The following is a 21,541-nucleotide window of genomic DNA, read 5'->3' on the forward strand; positions in this document are numbered from 1 at the left end:
ACCCCGACACTGCAGTATTGGATCACCAAACTAAGCCCACCACCACCAGGGGTTCCCCAAGTGCGTTACACGTCCCCCTGGGAGTACGCAAGACATCTCTGGGGGTACGTGGGAGAAATTGTGTAACGGTGGATTTTATCTATTGCATTTTCATACCAGGCTACTCAGATGAAGCTTTAAAACTCTGTGGGAATTTGTTATATAAAATACGGTAGTTAATTTAACTTCAAGATATACCAATGAGAACACAGAGTTGCTGATGTACAGAGCCCTCACCTCCAATCATGGTACAGCGTGGGTTCAGTTGCTTAGCAACTGTCCAATCTAACTGAGCTCAGAACTTAGAGTGGGTTTTTTTGGTTGTCTATATCGCAGTATAACTATAGCTGTACGTAACAGTGAAATATGGACAGATGGCTCAAGGCAGGTAGTGTTAAGAACAAAGTATCAGTGCTGAGAAGGGTAGGAGTTTACGGGCAGCTGGCAGATCTGGAAGAAGGTAGCCAATAAGAAAAGTTTGGGAACCTCTGGTCTAGTGGATGGCCAGGGAGTTGTCTGCATCCCACTGCATTAAGGTGCTGTGAGCTAGGAGCCTGATGTAGGTTCTGGGACTCTTGTCCCACACAACAGCGCTGAGTCAGTGACGCGCGTCCTTTTTTTCCCTGCAGACAACACACATCGCACAAAAGGGCCCACGACTGAGCAACAAGAGTGGGGGCAATGCTACCTCCTGGGGAAAATGGTCCCCCCAGGTCAGGGCTGATGGAGCTCAAGCCATCATTGTGGCCAGTTTCCCTTGGCAAGGGCCATCATCTCGGCTTAAGAGCCAAGTTCTCCCCCTTGCTGGTAGCAGCCCAGCTAAGAAACAAACAAACCTGGTCACCCAGGAGTTATGAATGTGATGGTGGAGAAGGTCGTTACCCAGCTAGCAGGAGCTCGTCTGGCCATGCATGTGCCCTGCTCTCTGCCCTAGAGGGGAAATTCAGAGCACCACTGGCGAGAACTGACCGCAGAAAACGATGCAAAAACAAAGCCAAGCAACTGACCTTATTAAGTGATCTCCCCACCCCCCGCAAGCCCCAGGAAAGATTCTAGCAGTAGAATGAAAAAAGGTTGAGTTTCTCTTCAATATCGTGTTACAATAGTGTGCATACAGTACATGATTTCTGTAGAAACAGTTTTTTTTTTCCTTATGGCCATATAGTTTCAGAGCATTTGTCAACAGGTTCATTCTGATTTTCAAGGTTAGAGCTGCCGTCACCTTTATGAGACTGGTAAAGTGACTACAGCTTTACCATTCGGGAGATGTGACAGCCACAGTTCTAGTCATTTTCACACGCATGCTTCTGCCATCCTGTTACTACAAGTTAACTCACAGGCAGACACTGCCATACTGAGTAGCAATACCTGGGAGAGTTAACACATTACAACTTAACGAAACAGATTGGCTCTAAGCCTGAGAAAACCCCCTGGCTGCACAGCCAAAGAGCTTGTGATAAAGTTATTTGGAATACGGTGAACTGCCAGAGCCGAAGAGAAGAGCCAAAAGCAGTTATTGCTGTTAGCTCAGCTCCACACCCTTATAATCCACCCAGCAGAGAGCAGATTAAGTATATGGGTAAAATTTTCAAAAGCTCATAAGTGATTGTTTCAATCGCTTTTAAAACGGGACTTTGGAGTTTTTGAAGATCTGACTAAGGTCACTAGCGTCTGAACACTGTTTCACCAACGAAAGCGTGAGAATACAGTATAGGTTTGGTTCTTCTAATCCTAGTGTCAATATCATCTCTGGCAGGGTACAGAAAATATTGAAACGTCACATCGCACTTTACAACAGTTATTCACACCAATGTGTTTTGCTCCAATACTTCCACAGAGAGAGGTTACCTGCCCTACAAGTCTCGGAAATCTGCTCTTTGGAGGGTATATGTGAGCTGGCAAAGGTTCCCCCTCAACACTGCTCCACCCTCACCTGCCGCAAGATCTACTAGTCCGACAAAGACCACATCCTTCCTTTTCACAATATTGCCATTACAGCTTGTAATAGAGTAATAGTAATAATTGGAGATATACCAATCTCCTAGAACTGGAAGGGACCTCGAAAGGTCATTGAGTCCAGCCCCCTGCCTTCACTAGCAGGACCAAGTACTGATTTTTGTCCCAGATCCCTAAGTGGCCCCCTCAAGGATTGAGCTCACAGCCCTGGGTTTAGCAGGCCAATGCTCAAACCACTGAGCTATCCCTCCCCCTAATTATTTGCACAAAAAATTCTTCTATGAAAAATGCAGATTCTGCACCAATGAAACACTTGGAATTTGCATTCAGTTCTCTGTTTTGTTTATAAAAAATTCAATGTCTTATTTCATTTTATTTAAAAGGTTGAAATATTAGTTCCAAAGAACTTAGTTTCAAAATTTCCTTTGATTTTTTTTTTTAAAAAACTCAGAAGCTTGAAATTGCTCACAATCAAAATGAAATGATAAATTTGACCCAGGAAAATTTCTTCTTTACTTTTGCAAAATTGCCAACCAGTGGAAATTCCATTATTTGTCTAGCTCTGACCTTACTGGCTGAAGGATGGTCACCCCAGGGCATTCCAGGAGGTCAGCATCCCTAATCTCACTTAACGTGGAGCAGTGTGCATGCTTTAAGGGAACAAGACCAGCTTCCAACAGATTTAATCCTGAAGAAAAACAGATTTCCCTTTTCAGGAAAGATTCTGTTTTTCCACCATAGCATTGGAGAGTTAGTTTCCAAGTGCTGAACCCAACAGCAGACAGATCTACTTACTGAATGGATGCAGCAAATTCTTGCCATGGGCACGGTTTCACCATCACTTTTTAGAAAACAGGACCAGGAAAGTGCGTGAAGTTTGCCACAAGTTTTTCCAGGGAAGGTGCCAGAAAATCTGAACACAAGGCTTGAATCTTCAAGTTAAATACTTGTCTCGCTCTCCTCCATTTTGTATTTTGGCAATAGATCAGCACCTGGCAATAAGGAGTTCTTTAAGGGATCAGTGAACATCAGACTGGAGGATTGCCACTCTGATAGCTGAGTGAAGAGCACAACTCTTGGCTATTTACCAGATTCTCTTACCCAGAAGCGAGAGAGGCAGAAGAGTCTGTTTCCAACAGGAGCTGAGCCTACAACTCAGAAATGGAGATTGTGGGAAAGGAGATAAAAATGGTAACGTTGCACTAAAGGTGCCACGTTAGTCTTAATAGATACACTCACTGGAAACCCGTTTAACACTGGCTTATGGCAGCACTGAAGCCATCACTTGTGGACTGGTGCATCTAGAAAGCAAAGCTACATATGATTATTTAACACTTTATGGCTCATTATTTTCCCATCTTTAAGTGAATGAAAAATCCCCAAGTTTATAGGTCATGCTAACTAAAATACCCATATTAATTGCACTGTTTATGGAAGAGAGATGGGATTTCAAACAAACACGTTCTTCCAAAGCTAAGCTCCCCTGAACATGGAAGCTCCTCAAACACACCCCGATCACAAGCCGGGGAGCCCGTAATAACCCTACTCTTTCCTCTCCAGAGAGATGACACAAAAGCTTCCTTGCTGAGGTGACCTGCAGTCCCAATGAGAAAGGCTGGGTAAGCCAAGAAGGATTTGTAATCCCCAGCGTGTGTTACCCTAGGATCGAGTTATAAAGGGTTAACATTTGAGAAAAAGGTTCCAATATTTAAGCAGTTACAATAAGTCTTTTAAAAAGTCACGGTATCGAAGACTGAAACTTTTAAAAAAACACCTCATGAACTTTGGGAGGTGTTTTCTGAAGGAGCCAGGAGTCTCTCCTCCCAACCCAGTGCACAGAGTAAGCCTCTTGCAGGCATCCCGCAGTCTGTGGGAGTCTCCCTCCTGCACTCGCCAATGCTTCATGAGTCCTGACGCCGCCTGATGAACAATCCCACGCATCTTCCACGCAGGGCTGGCAGCATTGCAGAGACCCCGCCTCCTCCTTCGGGACAAGCTGTCCATTCTGGATTCTTGGTTGGAAATTTCCACCTCCAGGAAGTAGGAAGTGTTTAGAAAGTTCAGGGGTCTGAGAAAAAAGACTTAGGTGCTTTTTCCTTTACACGTAGGTATTTATATAAGGGCTTTTTTTGTTTGTTTGTTTTTTTAATTTTATTCTGAAAAGGCAGGGAACATATTTAAGTCTGGGAATTCTTCATTGCTGTAGTTGGTTCCCTGGTCTCCCAGCATTGACAGCATGTCCTGGAAGAACAAAATAAGTTTTGTATCTGTCCTGTAGTCGCATGTAGGAGCTGGAGCCTCCGTCATGGACTAAGGCCCCACTGTGCTAGGTGCTGTACAAAAACAGAACAGATACTCCCTTCCCCAAAGAGCTTACAGTCTAAAGAGTCCGGCAGACACATTCCAGCTGCCTTTCGTAGTCTAGATACAAGCTATATTTCTCATAGGATCAGTGACTAACTGTAGCTACACGCCCCTGGGCAAACGGGGGGCGGAAGCTGACAACCGGACCCTGTGGAGTGCACAATACAGAGGAATCCTGTGAACAGTCATTACGGGGCTGTACTTTGTTTTGAAAACCCAACTGTTCCCTGTCTCCACAGAACAGGCCCAGCTCAGGCGGCAACACGAGTTCTGCACAGGGCCCCACCAGGAGGCCTTAGCCCAGTTATGGACAAAACGCCTCAGAGGGGAGGTCAGTCTGCAGCCACTTTTGTACCTCATAGACCCACAGACTTTAAGGTCAGAAGGGACCATTATGGTCATCTAGTCTGACCTCCTGCACAACGCAGGCCACAGAATCTCACCCACCCACTGCTGTAACAAACCCCTAACCTATGTCTGAGTTATTAAAGTCCTCAAATCATGGTTTGAAGACCTCAAGCTGCAGAGAATCCTCCAGCAAGTGACCCGTGCCCCATGCTGCAGCGGAAGGTGAAAAGCCTCTGTCAATATGCCCTGGAGGAAAATTCCTTCCCGACCCCAAATATGACGATCAGTTAAACCCTGAGCATGTGGGCAAGACTCAGCCAGCACCCAGTACCTCCAAGACTGGTGAGTAATAATTCAAGCCGATTCTGGCGGTGCTGAGTGAAGTGGACTCCTGTCCACTGGAACACGTCAGGCCCCGCTGGGATCCCAAACTCAGCCAGATTCAAACCAGCTACCTAATAGAAGTGAACAGCTCCAGATCCCTTGACCGGTTCCTCCCCGGCGATCCAGCCCCACTTGGGATTATTACGGCTTTCACATCATGCTGGCCAAGGAGCCTGCACTTTTGTAAACCAAGCCCATAAGTCCCCCCAGGATTTACAGCCCTCCCTCAACGGGTTACGAAAATGCCATCTTACTGGGAAGACCTCAGGCTGGCTCGGCTGCTGCTGGACGTGCTGCTGCTCCCCAGAGCTCCGCCCGTGGTGTTGTCCTGGCCACTGAGGCCACATGCCAACTCCTTCCGCTGTCCGTGTCTGGAACTGGGCTGGGGTCTGCCTGGTTTCAGTGGCTGTTCAACAGAGTAACAAGGTCAGCGAGTTGTGTCCACAGAAGAGTCTCTACCCAAGAGCCTTTAAGGGTCAGTAAACAAGCACTGGCTGGTTAATGGTATTGCTTCAGGTGGACAACTTAGTATGGCAATAACGCAGAGAGGGGTTCCAGGGCCCAGCCACTTAACAGCAAGGGAAATCTGATCCTGCAGTATGAAGGATCCATCCCAGCTATTGTCCAACCAGCTCTGGACTGAATTTCTGGCAAGGTCAGGACAATGGGATGTGAGTGGTTCCTTCCAACTCTAGCCAACCTATGAATTTTTAGGAGTCCCCTCTCCTCCCCCCCACCCATGCTGCAGCTGTTTGGAGTCTCTTCGGTTTCAGTCACCCCTTGCTCAGAGAGGAGAGGCAGGAATTCAGGTTTAGAAGTAACACTAGTAGAGCATCCATGACATTTTTACAAAAACAGACGAAGGACATGGGGAGCTGCATCTGCCCGCACCTGGCCCAAATTTGGCCCTAGCCCTATCCTGAAGCACAAATCCAAACAAGCCTCTTTTTAAAGGAGATTTTTATCCTGGCCCCAATCCCCCAGCAAGATCCGACGTATATTCCTTGTGCGACACGAATGACACTTACCGAAGCCTGTGCCGCGGTTGGCGAGGGGTGGATAAGCAGCCCCGCCCGGGGAAGCTGTGGAACCAGGTGCTGACATTGGGCTGAAAGAGGAAGGGGTGCCTTGGAAACTCCCTATTCCAAATGAAGGGGATCGAGTCTTTGCGGTCTGGGAAGCCACTTGCTAGAACGGCAACGAGAGAGAAGTAAATGCTCTATTTATTCTGCTCTAATCTGAAAACGGCGCAGGGTGCTGGACTGACGCAGCTCTGGTGAGCGACGTTCCCCAGCTACAAAGAAGCTACAGCATGTGCATTGCAAGCTTCTCCCTGCCAATCTGCCCCAGCCCGGCATCTGGAGGAACTCTCTCAGGTACCTGAGCGCCTTCCAGCCGTGCATTAAGCAACACAACTACACATCTGTCACATATCTGTTCTCTCCCCAGACGGAGAAGGATGTACAGTGAAGTGCCTTGGTTTAGCAGGGGATTTCTTTTGGTTTTAATAAAAAATACCTGTTGCTATGCATTTATCTAGGCCAGGTCAGAGAAATGCACCTTGCCCTTGGAGTGGAAGGAGGGGAGGTTTAGGATGGGCCTTTGTTCCTGGGGGAGATCATTCTCATCTGGGACCGGCCCCTGCAGAAGTTCTGTCTCCTGCCCAGAAAAGCTCTACTCTTATTGCTGATTGTGCCGGGGGCCCCCAGTTCGGCGCAATGATAGAGCAATTGTTTTCAGGGCGGATGTCGAACACTTGGCTCCTTAGAAATGATCTGGATCAATTCACACAAGCAGCTGCTGGGATTTCAGCTGTTAAGAGATGGCGATCGCTGTCAAGCTGGAGTTACTGAATGCATCCAACACAACCCACTCCACGTGCCAGGGGAATTTCTCCATCACTCTGCTATTCAGAAGTCAACCCCATCAGAGCACTTTAATATCACAGGCTGCTAACAAAAGAGCAATTCTCAGGACAGCAAGGTGTGTGTTTGTTGCAAACCTGTATCCCTTGGGAAAAGACTCACTAGGCATTCTGAGAAATGTCACCTGTGCCGTGAACGATGGTCGTGTCGCCGACACCCAGTTGGTTGCAGTGACTGGAGTGGTATTGGAGTGGCGAGAAATCTGTGCTAAAATCTGGCCTGCTGAAGCAGGCTGCTGCTGGATGTTGATGACAGGGGGTACCATGCTACTGCTCCTAGAATAGGAGAGAACATGCTTTAAAGAGTTAGCCCAGATTTAACAATTACCACTAGATGCGCCACAGGAGGCATTACAAGCATAGGCAGACAGGTACTATGCATCTGGAGGTAATCCACAATGCCCACATAACCTGTATACCTCAATTACAAAACAAGAGCGCGTGCTGGGCTGGGCTGGGATGCTAGCCCAACTTGGAGGTGATGTGTCAGAGCATGCACGTCTGCCTAGGCTGTCTGTCCATTTGTAGTAATATTTCCACCAGTGTCTAGCAGGCAATTGATATAAGCAAACATGCAAAACCAAATGGCTTCAATGAACGAAAAGACAAATGTGTCTGAGTACTAGGGACACCCTGGCACATGTTTCCTAGCGGTTTGCATTTTAAGAACTGCAGGCATATTCCATTGTGATATGATCCAGCACTTGGAACAAACAGTCAATTCTGGTGCACTGGGAGCCCCCTTTAGGGCAACAGAGTCTGTTCATTCTGGATGGTTATTACAGTGCATTTCTCTTTCAGCAGCGGCCAGACACCACACAGCACTGTCACCCTTCATTTCTTCTGTTGCTCCTCCAGAAAACTAAGCCTGGACAGACCGAGCAGAAAGAGAAAGATACAATTCACAGCAACCCAACCCCAGTCCAGCGCGCCAACTTCACCTGAAAGTTTCGGTGGGCCGCGCAGGAGTGAAAGTGTTTCCCTGGGGGAAGAGTGGCTGATTGGCCGGCACTGTGCTGGCAGGGAGGACTTTGCTCGGATCTGTGAAAGAAAGGCAAACAGGTTAGCGCCATGACAAGGCAATGCTGATGGAGGGAGGCCAAGACAAAGGCTGTTAGCAAGGCTGCTAAACACCTGAGTTCTCCCTGTCAAGTTTGATACTTTGGCTTAAACAGCTTGGCTAGATAAGGGACAGTCTTGTTACAGACATTACCCAGACTCAGACCGCAGATGGTTCCTTAACAGCTTATTTAATTTGATTGCCTCTCAATTGTTTTTTAATAAGCTTGGCCTTAAGGTCTTCTCGGGGCTTAGGACGTTCACTGTTGTCTGTTCTGAGTCACGGAAAACAAATCTGCTCTCTGGCGATAGGCAGAAGGGGTTATGAGGAGATCCCAGATCTGAGACACTTGGCCCAAGGCATAGGGCAAAAGACTGCCCCTGCCCTCCCAAAGCGTTGCCAAGATGCTAACTGCAGTGAGGAAGGCACTGCTGGAAGGCAGCAATCAGGGGGCAAAGGTTAGAGGCAGACTGGTGGGTGAATGGGATGCCGGAGACATTCCTGTTCTGCAGAAGAAGGGATTGCTCTCTCCACTGCCACTTCAGCACCTGTCCCTAGCACTAGATTCGTTTAAACAGAACAAGTGATGATACCAAGCCAGGACTGAGATCGAGGAACAGAGCCAACTGAACCTCTAGGCTAACTCAGCAATCTGCACACCACAATCCCTACCTGTATTGATGCCGGAGTAGATTTCACTGAACCGTGGGTCCCTCTCCTGACTAAACAGAGCCTCCGTTTTCTCCAGTGGTTTGCTGCGTTCTGGGCCAGCAGCAGTCACAGGCTGGACAGCAACCTGGATCATAGGAGGGAGATATAATCATGAGCAACCAATAGGTAAAACAGAGGGCAAAGGAAGGTTGCCTATGAGGTTTCAGAGGAAGCCACTTAGGAAGCTGCTGCCTATGATAAAGAGCAGAGGGCATTTGTTGCCTGTCTTTTTACATACACCTTGGTCCGCAAGGTGCTTTAGCGCAGACTCAATGTCCACTTGGATTGATCCAGACTGATGGTGCTGAGCGTACTGACGGCTCAAGAATGGGGGGTGCGCAGAGGCTGTTCTCGGGGGGACATGGGCACCCCAAGCAGAGGGACTGAGCACCAGGGCACTCAGAATTCTGGAGGCAGCTTTGCTCTGCCCTGCCCTGCCGGAGAGGCTGTGCCAGCACCTGATGGAGAGATGAGGGCACTACTCATGCAGGGCAGGTGGCAGGCCCAACTCTGTCCTCTCAGAAAGTCACAGCATAGGCTCCAATGACACCCAGCAACTCAGACTCCCGTGCGGTGGCCTCCAGCTACTGCTCTATGGGCCAGTTTTCATCTACAGTCAGGAACAGATCACAACACACAGAACAAAGACCATCAAGATCCCTGCTGATTTACCTGCGAGTGGTCATAACCAGACAGACTCTCTCTTCCTGGGACCACTTCCAGCGCAGTCTGTTGTGGCTGCTGCTGCCTAAAATAGAACGTGAACGTAATAAGAACTGGGTCTTGCTAAACACAACTGAGCCCTGACCCGCCGGCAGCCAGGAATTTGGGTGTCTCTACAAAAGCAAGCAGGACTGCTACAGTACTACTGGAGATTCTGCCTATGCTCAACCCCCATCAAAAAAAAAAAAAAACATTTTCCAGCATGACCAGATTAAGACTCCACCCTGCAAAAGGAAGTTTCTGCAACAGAGTCTCAGAGCATCAACTATTCAACTCTCTTGTAAGCAATCAATCTCCTGCACGGCCCACTGGACTCCAGCAGATCAGCTATTCTTTTCCGCTCATTTAAAAATTAATTACCAGTTCAGCATTAGCCCTGCTACTGAACTAGGTCAGCTGATTGCTGTAATAAATAATTTTGGAGCTCTTGACTCAGACCTTTAACCCTAGAGTGTCTGTTCCTTTGGCAAAGAGCAAAGTAGGGGCGAGATGAGAGAACTGACAGGCCTATAAAAACAAGGTGGCCAGGCAGGGGAAGAGAGAGGAGATGACCAAAGTTAAAGGCATGGTAGACTCCTCTCACCTTGACGCCAGCTGAGCTGTGCCCATGTCCAGGGGGAGGCTGACATTCTGTCCTTGCTGTGGCCGCTGCATCGAGTTAGACACAGCAGGCCGAGACTCTTGGCTTGAGTTCCTTAATGTTGTTTAAACAAAGGGAGAGAGAAAAGGAAAAGGTGCAAGTGTCAGTTACTGTCCTTTAAAATTTGCCTTTTTTGGGTCAGTCGTGGGTCCGAGAGCCTCATCTTTGCAAAAGCCCAATGAAGTCAATGGACCGATCGGCAAACTTCAACGGCCTTTGAATGAGACATCTAATAGGATACACAGCTGGGATCCAACGGGCACTAGCCCTTCCCCCAAAACATACGCAGCAGGAAGAAGAGCTGCTATTAAATCTGTATACGCGGAAGCCTCCCCAGTTAGATACAGCTCAAATAATCAGCACTCCCAAGGTTACCAGGCCTAAAACATACGTGACTTACCATTTGAGTCAGTAAATAAATCATGGATCGAGCAGGATGCCCGCAGTAAGGGGCAACTGTTAACCCTAATATAAACCCTGAAAGTATCCTCTGGGCTCTGTTTCGGTCTAGTCGCGAAGCCTGTCTAGCGGAACGCAACTCAACTTTAACAAGCTTTCCCATACGGTAGAAAAAACTGATACATCTCAACACGTGTTTTAAAAGCTGTTGCTTCTGCCCAGCAGAGAGTACTTGGGTCTGTGAAAAATAAAACTGAGCACAGTGCACAGAGCGAGCGAAGAGCCTGGCAGCTGGAGTGCACCATATGCTATCCGCTGCACAGCTGTGCTTTTCTGGTCTGAACTCGAGTGGTATACTTGGAAGCTGGAGTATGGAAATGGGAATGGATTTGTGTGGACTGAATAAGAGGAGGAGAGAATACGATCAAAGAGATGCCTCTAATGCCAGGAAAAGCTAGAGTGCACATCAGAAGCATGGTTAGAATACAGATTCTTGGCTCCTTACCCCCTGCTCACATCATGGTGGTCTAGAACCAAAGGGAAGCCCCTAGAGAGACCGAATTAATATTGCGCTGAATCTTTTTAAGGGAGTCTGATTAGAATGGGTTTCTCCTACCGGTGGGTGAATAAGGTGCACCACTGACTGTACAGCGTGATTGAGAAAGGTCCACAAGGGACCCTGAACATCCAACTCAAAGGCTGCCCGCTTTGTCCACAAGCACAGATGGCCTGCCTTGCCTCTTGTCCAGCTGGGCAGACGGCCTGTAAGGCCAATATTAGCTGTGCAGGTACAAGAGACGTGCCTGCCAGATTCGAGCATTCCCTCTCAGGATCTCAAGTGCTAGGCCTGTACGAAGAGCCTTGTGCTGCCCCTAGGAAGAGGCAGCATCCCTCGACTACCCACGATGGACAGCCAACTATGGCACAGTATTGCCACGCCACCACGATGGCCAAGAAGGGAAAGGGTGGTGGGTCGTGAAGATAGTAACAGAGAGAGCACAATTTTTATTGCAGTGTCACAATTAGGGGAGATTCTTTCCTGACTCTAGGATGAGCTACTGAAGCAAGCAGACAACACCAAAGTCAATATTTACTTTCTAGTGTCAGCTGAGACTTTTCCAGCTCACATTCAAAGGTGGCTTTTAAAATCCAGTCCCCAACCTATCCATGCCTCGTCCTGCTGCCATGGAAGCCAAGTGCTATGTTAAAATACATTCTCCTAGTAGTAACACTCCAAATGCAGATAGACAGCCTGAAGAGTCAATGCACCACCAGCACGTTAAGGAGTTAAACAACTGAATTCTGACAGCGCCCTAAACTCCCAACTGAGCATCCAAATGCATCTTAAAAGCATTTCGTAGCCGGCACTGCACCACTGTCAGGATACTGCCCAGTGTAGTTAGTGATTTTTCAGGAAAGCACAGAAGCTTGGGGAGGGAGGGAGAAAGAGGGGGTGATGGTGGGAGAACCCGAGCTCATAAAGCATCCGGTCTGTGCAGCTGCTCATACAGGGAGGCACTAGGTCAGGCAAAGTGCACATGCTATCGCTGAAAGTGCTCATGGATTGAAAGCCATTGCCATGTACATACTTAACGTTGGTGTTGGTACAGATGATGTACTCAATCTCATCTGAGTAGGGGTTCTGGAAGGAAAAGGAGCTGGTTCTCATCCAGAGCCATTCACGGTTTTTGGACCGGAATCGGAACATGACTGACAGAACCTGGCCTTTTAACTTCACCACCTAGAAAAATTTAACGCCATCAGTAATACCTGATAAAAAGAAGACGTTTGAGAACAGTGTTGTTTATAAGCAAACACCCACCCTGCTAGCAGCTGACTCTGGCACTCTTTGTCGTAAGGCTACAATATTGTACCTTGGTTCCCAGCCACAATACAACTACTCTATTCTTTTAAACTCTTTTTATATTCCTCCAATGTCCTGACTTGCCAGGATGATGATATGGGAGTGGAATGTAGCATTTTCTTATGCCTTCAATTAATGCTCTTTGCAGCAATGGAATATACAAAAATAAGAATAAAAAGGTTAATTTCTCCAGCAACCAAAGATTGTCCGGTTTATGATTCCTACTATTGGGTCAAACGAATGAGGAGCTGCTTTTCAGAATCATCAGTAGTGGAGTCTTTCCTGCCCTGTCAAGTGAAGCACCCTCAGAGGAGAGAGTAACAGCAGCAAGAGGGCCAGCAAGCCACATCCATTTAAAGTTCGGACACCTTACGCATGGCAAGGCAGATGAACTGGTGTCTGAACACAGCCACTGAAGCATGGCCTTGATATCAAGACTTTGTACTCACATCTCTGGTCTCAGACAACTAGCAGCAAAAGGAGGAATTCAAAAATAAATTAGACACGCAAACCCACCCAGTTTCATTTTGCATGTTAGCAAGTTCTCTTGTGTTTAATAATCTATTCAAATGTATGCTACTCAGTAACTGGGAAATTTAAGGCCTGCGAGGTGTGATTCCTGCCTTGATAAAAATCAGCCAATAGGAATATTGGTTTACGAGCTGTGATGCAGATCAACTTGTAAGCAGCCACGGTGGCTAAATATATTACCTGCTGAAAGCTGTCTCGCAAAAGCTGCTGGTCTTCTGGGTGACAGAACTCCACAATATCTTTCCCCAAGAGTTCCTAATTTTTGAAGAGAAAAAGAAAAAAAAAAAGTCTCCATTTAACAAGCAGACTCCCTGCTTTCGGCCTGCTTGAGTAGTTCCACTTTGGACTAATGCTTACAACTCCCACATACAACTCCCTGGGACAAAAACTTCAGGCCATCCACCTATTTTAGGAACCGATGCACTTTTACAAAACACAGCACCACAGCAGCTGACCCTGATGTTTAATCTGTAACTCAGAAGTGGAGTCGAAGACCTTGCTTCAATCAAATTTGCTCTAAATATAGGCCAGATCCACCTCCCTCCACTGATCTGTGTTACACAAGAACATCAGAATGGCTACACTGTCAGATCCATGCTCCATCTAGCCCAGGGTCCTGTCTTCTGACAATGGCCAATGCCAAATGCTTGTAAGGGAATGAACAGAACAATTATTGAGGGATCCATCCCCTGGCAGTCTCAGACTCTGGCAGTCAGGCTTGGGGACACCCAGAGCATGGGATTGCATCCTTGACCATCTTGGCTAATAACCATTGACAGACCTATCCTCCTAATTCTTTTTTTTAATTCATTTATAGTTTAGGCCTACACAACATCCCCTGGCAATGAGTTCCACAGGTTGACTGTGCGTTGTGTGAAGAAATACGTTCTTTGTTTTAAACCTGCTGCCTATTAATTTCATCGGGTGACCCCAGTTCTTGTGTTACATGAAGAAGTCAACAACACTTCCTCATTCACTTTCTCCACACCAGTCATGATTTTACAGACCTCCGTCCTATCCCACTTTAGTCACCTCTTTTCCAAGATGAACAGTCCCAGTTTTTTTAATCTCTCCTCATATGGAAGCTGTTCCACACCCTGGCATCATTTTTGTTGCCCTTCTCTGTGGCTTTTCCGTTTCTAACATATATTTTTGAGATGGGGTGACCAGAACTGCACCCAGCATTCAAGGTGTGGGAATACCATGGATTCATATAGTGGCATTATGATATTTACTGTCTTATTATCGATCCCTTTTCCTAATCGCTCCTAACATTGTTAGCTTTCTTGACTGCCGCTGCACACAGAGCGGTTGTTTTCAGAGAACTCTCCACAATGACTGCAAGATCTCGAGCGGTAACAGCTAATTTAGACTCCATTTTGTATGTACAGTTGGGATTATGTTTTCCAATGTGCATTATTTTGCATTTATCAACATTGAATTTCATCTGCCATTTTGTTGCCCTGTTACCCAGTTTTGTGAGATCCTTTGTAATTCTTTGCAGTCTGCTCTGGACTTAACTATCTTGAGTACATTTGTATTATCTGCAAACTTTGCCACGTCACTGTTGACCCCTTTTTCCAGATCATTTATGAACATGTTAAACAGCACTGGTCGCAGTACAGATTCCTGGGGGACACCGCTATTTACCTCTCTCCATTCTGAAAACTGACCATTTATTCCTCCTAACCATTGTTTCCCATCTTTTAACCAGTTACTGATCTATAAGAGGACCTTCCCTCTTATCCCATGTCTGCTTACTTTGCTTAAGAGCCTTTGGTGAGGGACCTTGTCAAAGACTTTCTGAAAGTCCAAGTACATTATACCCACTGGATCACCCTTGTCCATGTCTTTACTGGAATTCTTTGAGGGTGTCAACAGACTGGTGAGGCACGATTTCCCTTTACAGGAGCTGTGTTGACTCTTCCCCAACAAATTGTGTCTGATAATTCTGTTCTTTACTATAGTTTCAACCAATTTGCCTGGTATTGAAATTAGTCTTACCAGCCTGTAATTGGCAGGATCACCCCTGGAGCCTTTTTTAAAAATTGGTGTCACATTTGTTATCCTCCAGTCATTTGGAAATTAAATTGATTTAAGGGACATACCACAGTTGTTAGTTCTGCACTTTCATATGTGAGCTCCTTCTTGGGTGAATACCACCTGGCCCTGGTGACTTATTACTGTTTAATGTATTGATTTGTTCCAAAACTTCCTCTACTGACACCTCAACCTGGGACAGTTCCTCAGATTTGTCACCTTTCATCTGTTTTCTAAGCAACGAGTGGAGCCGAAATTGATGGCTGGTTCAATACCTAACAACTAATTTGTTTTAGCTCAGTTCCATCAGACGACTGAAGCCATGACATGTGGAGCAAGGAGGAGGGGAAGCCGGTTTGATTTGCAGCAATCTACACTGGGAGGGAAGCTTCTACCGTTTCTCACCTGTGGTTGGTAGCCAACTGTAGCCACGCAGCGGTGATCTACGAAGGTGAAAATGCTTTCGGTGTTGTGTCGGGAGATGAACTCAGTTGGCTGACAAACGCTGTTCAGGTCTGTGCAGTTGGGTGAGCTAGTGACCTGAAAAGCAAGACAGATTTGGTTTCAGGTTTAAAAGAAAGCCACTGAGACATGCAAGTGTACCCTCCCAGACACATATACAATAGGTGCTTGGCCTGGTTGAACAGAATTTTCTCCCACTGAACCATGAAGCAGGCATCGCTGCTTGGAAAAGAACAGGTGGCAGATATTAAATCGGAATGTCTCTAAGGTATGTCAGAAAGGTGGAATAAAGCTGCATCTGAGCCCAGGTAAATCCACACCCAATTCAAAGGCTAATTAAATATTTACTAACATTTGTACAGCCCTTTGCACATTTCCAAAGGGCAGTGATGCTCACAATACCCCCATGAGTTGAGATGCCAGCATGAGAGAGAGCAGGAATTGTGAAGCCAGATGGGGCATTCAGTGCACTTGCTGGCATGTCAGTTCCCAGAATGCACCTGGCAGGTTTCAGAGTGCTGGGCTGGGCTCGTGGGAAATCCACCATTAAGTTTCTGTAGGCTTTGCAAGCCAGAGTTTTATTCTCCAGAGATTTATTGTGTTTGCTTTATCTAGACCCACAAATGACACGGCTGGGAGGAAAGGAACATAGATGGGCTGCATGGAGAGAATATACTGCTCAAGGCCCTTGGAGAGAAAGTAGGAAGGTGCTTTAATTCTCAGCAGCACCACATTCCTGCTGAATGGAAGTTTCTACTGACCTGTAGTCTGCCAATGGCCACAAGGCAAAATTTGCTCCCCTGGCCAGCATCCGGGTCATCGTCTGGCAATGAGACACCTGAGACAAAAGACGAGAGAAAGTTTAAGGAATTACAGCATGACGAGCATACCAGAAACCCCTAATCCCACACAGGCAGCAGCAAGAGAAGCAGCTCTGATTTCAACATTTCACACCTTTCTGTTATTTTGTTGCCAGCCACTTTCTCCTAGTCAAAAGGGTTTGACAGGCTAAAAACATGTTCAACGCCTGTGCAGTTTTCAACTTACTCAAACTGTTATATGAAAGTCAAAGGAAAGACTAATGTGAGTCTAGTTTCAGCCCCGGGTTCTCTAGTGGACTGTGTTCTGAAAGCGCAACCCACTCTCCTGACCACCAGGAACATCCCATCCTTCGATAAACCCTCAGACCTATAGGAACTGACTCAGCAGAGTTCGGTACCCTTTTTAGTTCTCTCTGCATTTTGAAATGTGTCTCCAAACACCCCGGCTTAGCAACATGGGCAGTCTGAAAGCAAGAACAAGAACGTGCCAACACCACAGACTGGCTTAAGAGCAGACTTGGTAACTCAAATATTTCCAGAAGCTGGCACGATTCCTTACCTGCCGGTGGCCAGGCTTTTATATACCCTGTGCAGTGCACCACCACGTAATGGGGCTCCCCATCTTTCACTGCACCCAAGCCACTCCTAGAGAAGACAAAACAATTAAGATTATTCTTTTTATGTTTAAGAGGCTCAGCTTATTTTGAATTCTTTAAATAACTGAAATGAAGGGTCTTCAGGGAGGGAGCAGTCCCTGAGCCTGCCCGCCCAATGACACCTAATTTAGATCCCTCCATGGCTGTTAGCCAAGATGGTCAGGGACGCAACCCCATGCTCTGGGTGTCCCAAACAGCTCAGGCTGTCAGACCCGGGGCGTGGAGGGTGGGGTTTTCCCAGCTGTAAGCCACACAGGGGCTGACTGCCAATAGGTGATGTACATAACGCAGTGTCTACACAGACACTGCACTGCCCTAACTACATCCCCTTAAGTGCTACGCCTCTTGTGGAGGTGGAGGTATTACACTGGCGTAGTGGGTGACTTACATCATCGGGAGTGACATCGTAGTACAGACACAGAGTTAGGACGACCTAAGCTGCCTTATATCGACCTAACTCTGTAGTGCAGACCAAGCCTAATACACTGACTGCCAGAAGCTGGGACTGGATGCTAGGGGATAGATCACTGAAGATCTGCCGTCCTATTTATTCTCTCTGGAGCATCTGGCTCCAGCCATTGTCAGAAGACAAGACTCTGGGCTAGACAGACCACTGGTCTGACCCAGTATGGTCGGTCTTATGTTCTTAAGGTCAGACGCGAGCACAATGAGTTATTACATGTGCTGTAATTTCCAGGCACTGAAGACATCTGAGCCTGCCTTAATGTCCTTTAAAAGTAACACTGCCCATGTTTTCAAAATATATTAAAGCCTACGGGAACAGAATCTCAACCTGTGCTCTACTGCTGGAACTTTAATCTACACACTGCATAGAATAATGGGGTCTGAAGTTTTAATCTGCACATTAACAGTGTCTTGTGGAAAGTGGCATTGCTAAGGTCTCTCTCCATTGACAGCGTACGTATTTAAGCACTCAAAGAGGCTGTGATATACCATCTCATATATGCTTTATGCACCACGCATCCCACGCCACTCTCAGGTCTTTTTTTTACTTTGTTACTCAATGTGGTGCGAGACTCATATGCATCACCTTTAAATGTGATCACTGCAGTTTACCTGCATCGGCTCCTCACAAAGCTGAGTCTATTCATGGAGGCTGGATCCACTGAGCTGTTGCCACACCTGGACCAGTCAAGAGGGGGAAAAAAGGTGTAAATCCCAATGGTAAAGACTGCAAATAAGATCCTCCGCCCTTTTATTCAAGATTCCACAATGCTTCATAAACATGAATTGACCCCTGGTCTACACTACAAACTTACGTCAGTATAACGATGTCATTCAAGAGCGTGACAAATCCACACTCCTGAGCAATACCATTACATCGCCTGAATTTTCGGTGTAGACAGTGCTATGTCGATGGGAGAAGCCGACATCGCTACCACCTCTTGGGGGTAACTAGCCCTACTTTACTGAAGCAGAGGGCTAGGTGACCTGCCCAAGGTCAGAGCAAGTCAATGGCAGAGCTGGAACAGACTCAGAGTCCTTGAGCTGCCTGTGGTTACATCTCTGAGAGCTGTACCATCCCCTTAACACCGGGTAGAAAATGTAAGAGTCTGTCTTAGAGCTGAACCCCATTAGGAAATCAGGTTTTACAGAGCCACCTTCCACCTCATCGAACCTGAGAAGGCTGAAAGAGACAGAGAAAAGCTTAACTGCTCTGATACTGGTTAAGCAGCCAGTTCGCAGGTTTAGCCATGGGCTCATGCAACCAGATCTCCTATCAGAGTCCCCGTATTACCTCATTCGACATATGAAGGATCTCCTTGAGCCCATGCACATTCTCATGGATTGCTGGCCTTCCTTCTTGACTGTCCCAGTCTTTAGATCAAGGATTCGGCCTGAGGGGGGTGGAAAAAAGACAAGCAAAGTGACGCTGCTCTGCAGGACAACTTCTGGGATCATCACTCAGTATCACCAGGATACACCAGACAGCATACGGGCACCACTTAAATTTTCTAAGCAGCAGCTACTACATAACCAGCTTTAAAACAGGACACAGCAGTGCATAAATCCCACATGACACTGAAAACTAAAGACTGGCTCTTGATCTGGGTCTTCCTACAGAAGCTGGTCCCCTGCTCCAGAGGCTGACAGCATTATGGTCAGCCCTGATGCTAGAGGGGTAAAAGGAAAGACCTCAACGCTCAAATGCTCGAGCAGATCCAGGCACATTGTTTAAGGGTTCCTTGGCAGCCCATCCACTTGTCAGATAGAAAGGTAGTGTCTGTCACATGTCCATGCATATTTGAGGATGGAGTGAGAGATGCAATGCTTTAACAGGGGTGTAGTAGCGTGCCCCTCCCAGTAACAGATTTAGCACCGTGAAGAAGGAGAACAATGGAAATTCAGCCTATATGCATCTTCTGATGCATCCTCAGGATCTTTGTTAGTGGCCCAGGGTGGTCTGTTCCTCTTATCAGGAATACGAACAATCCAGTTCTAGCCTCATAGGACCATCCACATGCCAGGCCAATGGGTGCACTACAAATTCTGGGAATCGTCGGCAGGGCACAGTTTCCACAGCAGGCTGCTTTACCTGTCAGAGCATTCTCTGAGGTGGAGAGCTGCTCCCTCAGTTTGTCCACATCGTCAGGATGCACCTGGTCGTACAGAGTGCTGCTAAACCATTCGGACTGCGGCTGGTTCAGGACGGGAGTCACTGAGTCCGAGACATATACCACCCTTCCGGTCTCACAAGACACTATGAACAGAAAGCCATCGGCTGCTTCTAGAATCAAGTGTTTGAGTTCCTGCATACAGAATAGACACGTTCTTAACCCAGTGGCGAGACAGTCATCACCCACCAGCTACCTTTAAGCTCTTAGGTCTCCCCCACGTTAATCGCCCTCTGGCCAAGCTACACATTGAGCTCTTTCAGTCTTTCCTTAGAAGCAAAAATCAGCAGAGACCTGATCAGTGAGAAAGGAGGGTTTGTAGGTGCCATCAGTGGAAGTGTTGCCAGTGCCCCGCAAAGACTTCATGTGAGAGACAGCCATACGCAAGATAGTCAGCTTGTCAGGCTTGCGAGCCAGGGCGCTGCAGGTGGGCACCATGTCTGACAGCTCCGTGATGTAGGCGGTCATCTTGTTCCGACGCCTGCGCTCTATCTCGCTGTGATTCTCCCTGGGAAAGCAGATGGGGAGACGTTACAAGAGCCAAACGGCTCAGTTCTTTTGCCACATCAACCCTTCCTGGGTTCCCGCCAGGCCGGAGCGCAAAACAAAAAGATGGGCCAGGGTCGTCAGAAGTTAGAAGGGCTGCAAAAGCCTCCCATGCTGGGCATGCATGAAAGAACACGGGGAAAACAAGTGCAAGGGAGAGAAGCTAGAGCCAGGACATCTTTGCCAAACACAAGAGCATCTTGCTCTAAATTATATTTATTCAAGAAGTCTCGAAGGACACTAAGTTAGGGCTAAGCTACTTCAACACGGGAAGCTCTCTACAGCTGATCGAGAGCACAGTTCTGCAGAAAACCACTAACCTACAACAGTAATAGAGGTTTCCTCACGGTTACTGTGGTGATGCTCCTTTGAAATAAGTAAACTCTACAGACCTGATTCTCAGTTACACTAAAGCACCTTTTACACCATGCTGGACACACAAAAAGGCTGGAGAGTGGTTGTAAATGTAATTTCTGTCCACTGCTGGAGTTTCTATATACGACCATTAGGGACTATGGCTTGCTAATTTCATCTCTAGTATAAAACAAAGTGAACTCTACAAGCAGCCCAATGTCCTTACCTGTGAGACACATACCTGTACCTCGTGTCCCACCACATTACCGCCAGTGCGGAGGTACAGATTCCTAGAGATGCATTAGAACTAAGGTTCCTTGATTTGATCCCACTAGTGGGTTTAACATGCCTCTCTCAGCAATCCGTCTGCTCCTGGGGACATTCCCTATTGGCACCCCCAGGATAGAGGCTAGCATGTGTTCACATGTTGCATTTATGGATCAAGTGCCATTTAGTTGGGTTATGAAGGTGGATTTTTCAAACCAGAACATAATGCCAGGTTTCCTATAGGAAAGATTGATTAGAGGTGCAGACAGAGTGGATCAGATGCAAGGAATCGCACGATGGGAGATGAAACTGGATGGATGACAGCAAGTGGAAGAAACGGTTAAAAAATGAACTAAATACGATAGATGAAAAAGGGAAAACTTTAAAAAAAATGAAGTCTCACCTACTAGGCTTATGCAGTTTTTAATGGGGACTTGCCTTATGCTGAAGGGAGAATGGCATTCGGCACAGTGCTTTGAATATCCCATTCATCTTTAATTTAGCTTTCCATCGTTGCAATGAAAATTTACCTGCCCAGACATGTGTTACTCACCTACCCTTTCTGTCAGGATAATGGGGAAATCAATCAATGCTATTTTACTTGCCCCATTGCAAAAACCTCTTCCCAATAAGAAGGATTTTGCAAGGCAGCCGTAACGAGAGATTGTGGGGTCACTGCTTAATTGAAGAAGAACGAGGACTCCTGGAAGTACTGCATTCTACTGTCCACACAAGCAGCTAAAAAGTCCCTCGTCCGCCAGACACACACTTAGGGGTCTTCCCTTAAGCCACTGACCATCTTTTTCTTATCTGGTC

The 21,541-nt window shown here is 47.0% G+C and overlaps 1 protein-coding gene across 2 annotated transcripts in view; it reads right to left on the reverse strand.

Moving 5' to 3' along the window:
* Positions 1–1,842: 1,842 nt before the first annotated feature.
* ARNT (aryl hydrocarbon receptor nuclear translocator) overlaps positions 1,843–21,541 on the reverse strand; it is a 39,074-nt gene continuing 19,375 nt past the window's right edge. For both annotated transcript variants that reach the window (XM_039512369.1, XM_039512368.1), the window contains 17 exons: positions 19,853–20,066; positions 19,480–19,693; positions 18,682–18,781; positions 18,000–18,065; positions 16,826–16,911; positions 16,207–16,283; positions 15,389–15,523; positions 13,124–13,198; positions 12,138–12,289; positions 10,093–10,203; positions 9,459–9,534; positions 8,748–8,871; positions 7,957–8,056; positions 7,141–7,291; positions 6,120–6,279; positions 5,346–5,497; positions 1,843–4,236 (listed from right to left, as the gene is read on the reverse strand). In XM_039512369.1, coding sequence (XP_039368303.1) covers positions 4,147–4,236; positions 5,346–5,497; positions 6,120–6,279; positions 7,141–7,291; positions 7,957–8,056; positions 8,748–8,871; positions 9,459–9,534; positions 10,093–10,203; positions 12,138–12,289; positions 13,124–13,198; positions 15,389–15,523; positions 16,207–16,283; positions 16,826–16,911; positions 18,000–18,065; positions 18,682–18,781; positions 19,480–19,693; positions 19,853–20,066 — 2,083 coding nt within the window. In that variant the 3' untranslated portion in view covers positions 1,843–4,146. The remainder of the gene's footprint in view (positions 4,237–5,345; positions 5,498–6,119; positions 6,280–7,140; positions 7,292–7,956; positions 8,057–8,747; positions 8,872–9,458; positions 9,535–10,092; positions 10,204–12,137; positions 12,290–13,123; positions 13,199–15,388; positions 15,524–16,206; positions 16,284–16,825; positions 16,912–17,999; positions 18,066–18,681; positions 18,782–19,479; positions 19,694–19,852; positions 20,067–21,541) is intronic.

The sequence above is a fragment of the Mauremys reevesii genome, linkage group 24, assembly GCF_016161935.1.
Source record: "Mauremys reevesii isolate NIE-2019 linkage group 24, ASM1616193v1, whole genome shotgun sequence".
Taxonomy (NCBI): Eukaryota; Metazoa; Chordata; order Testudines; family Geoemydidae; genus Mauremys; species Mauremys reevesii.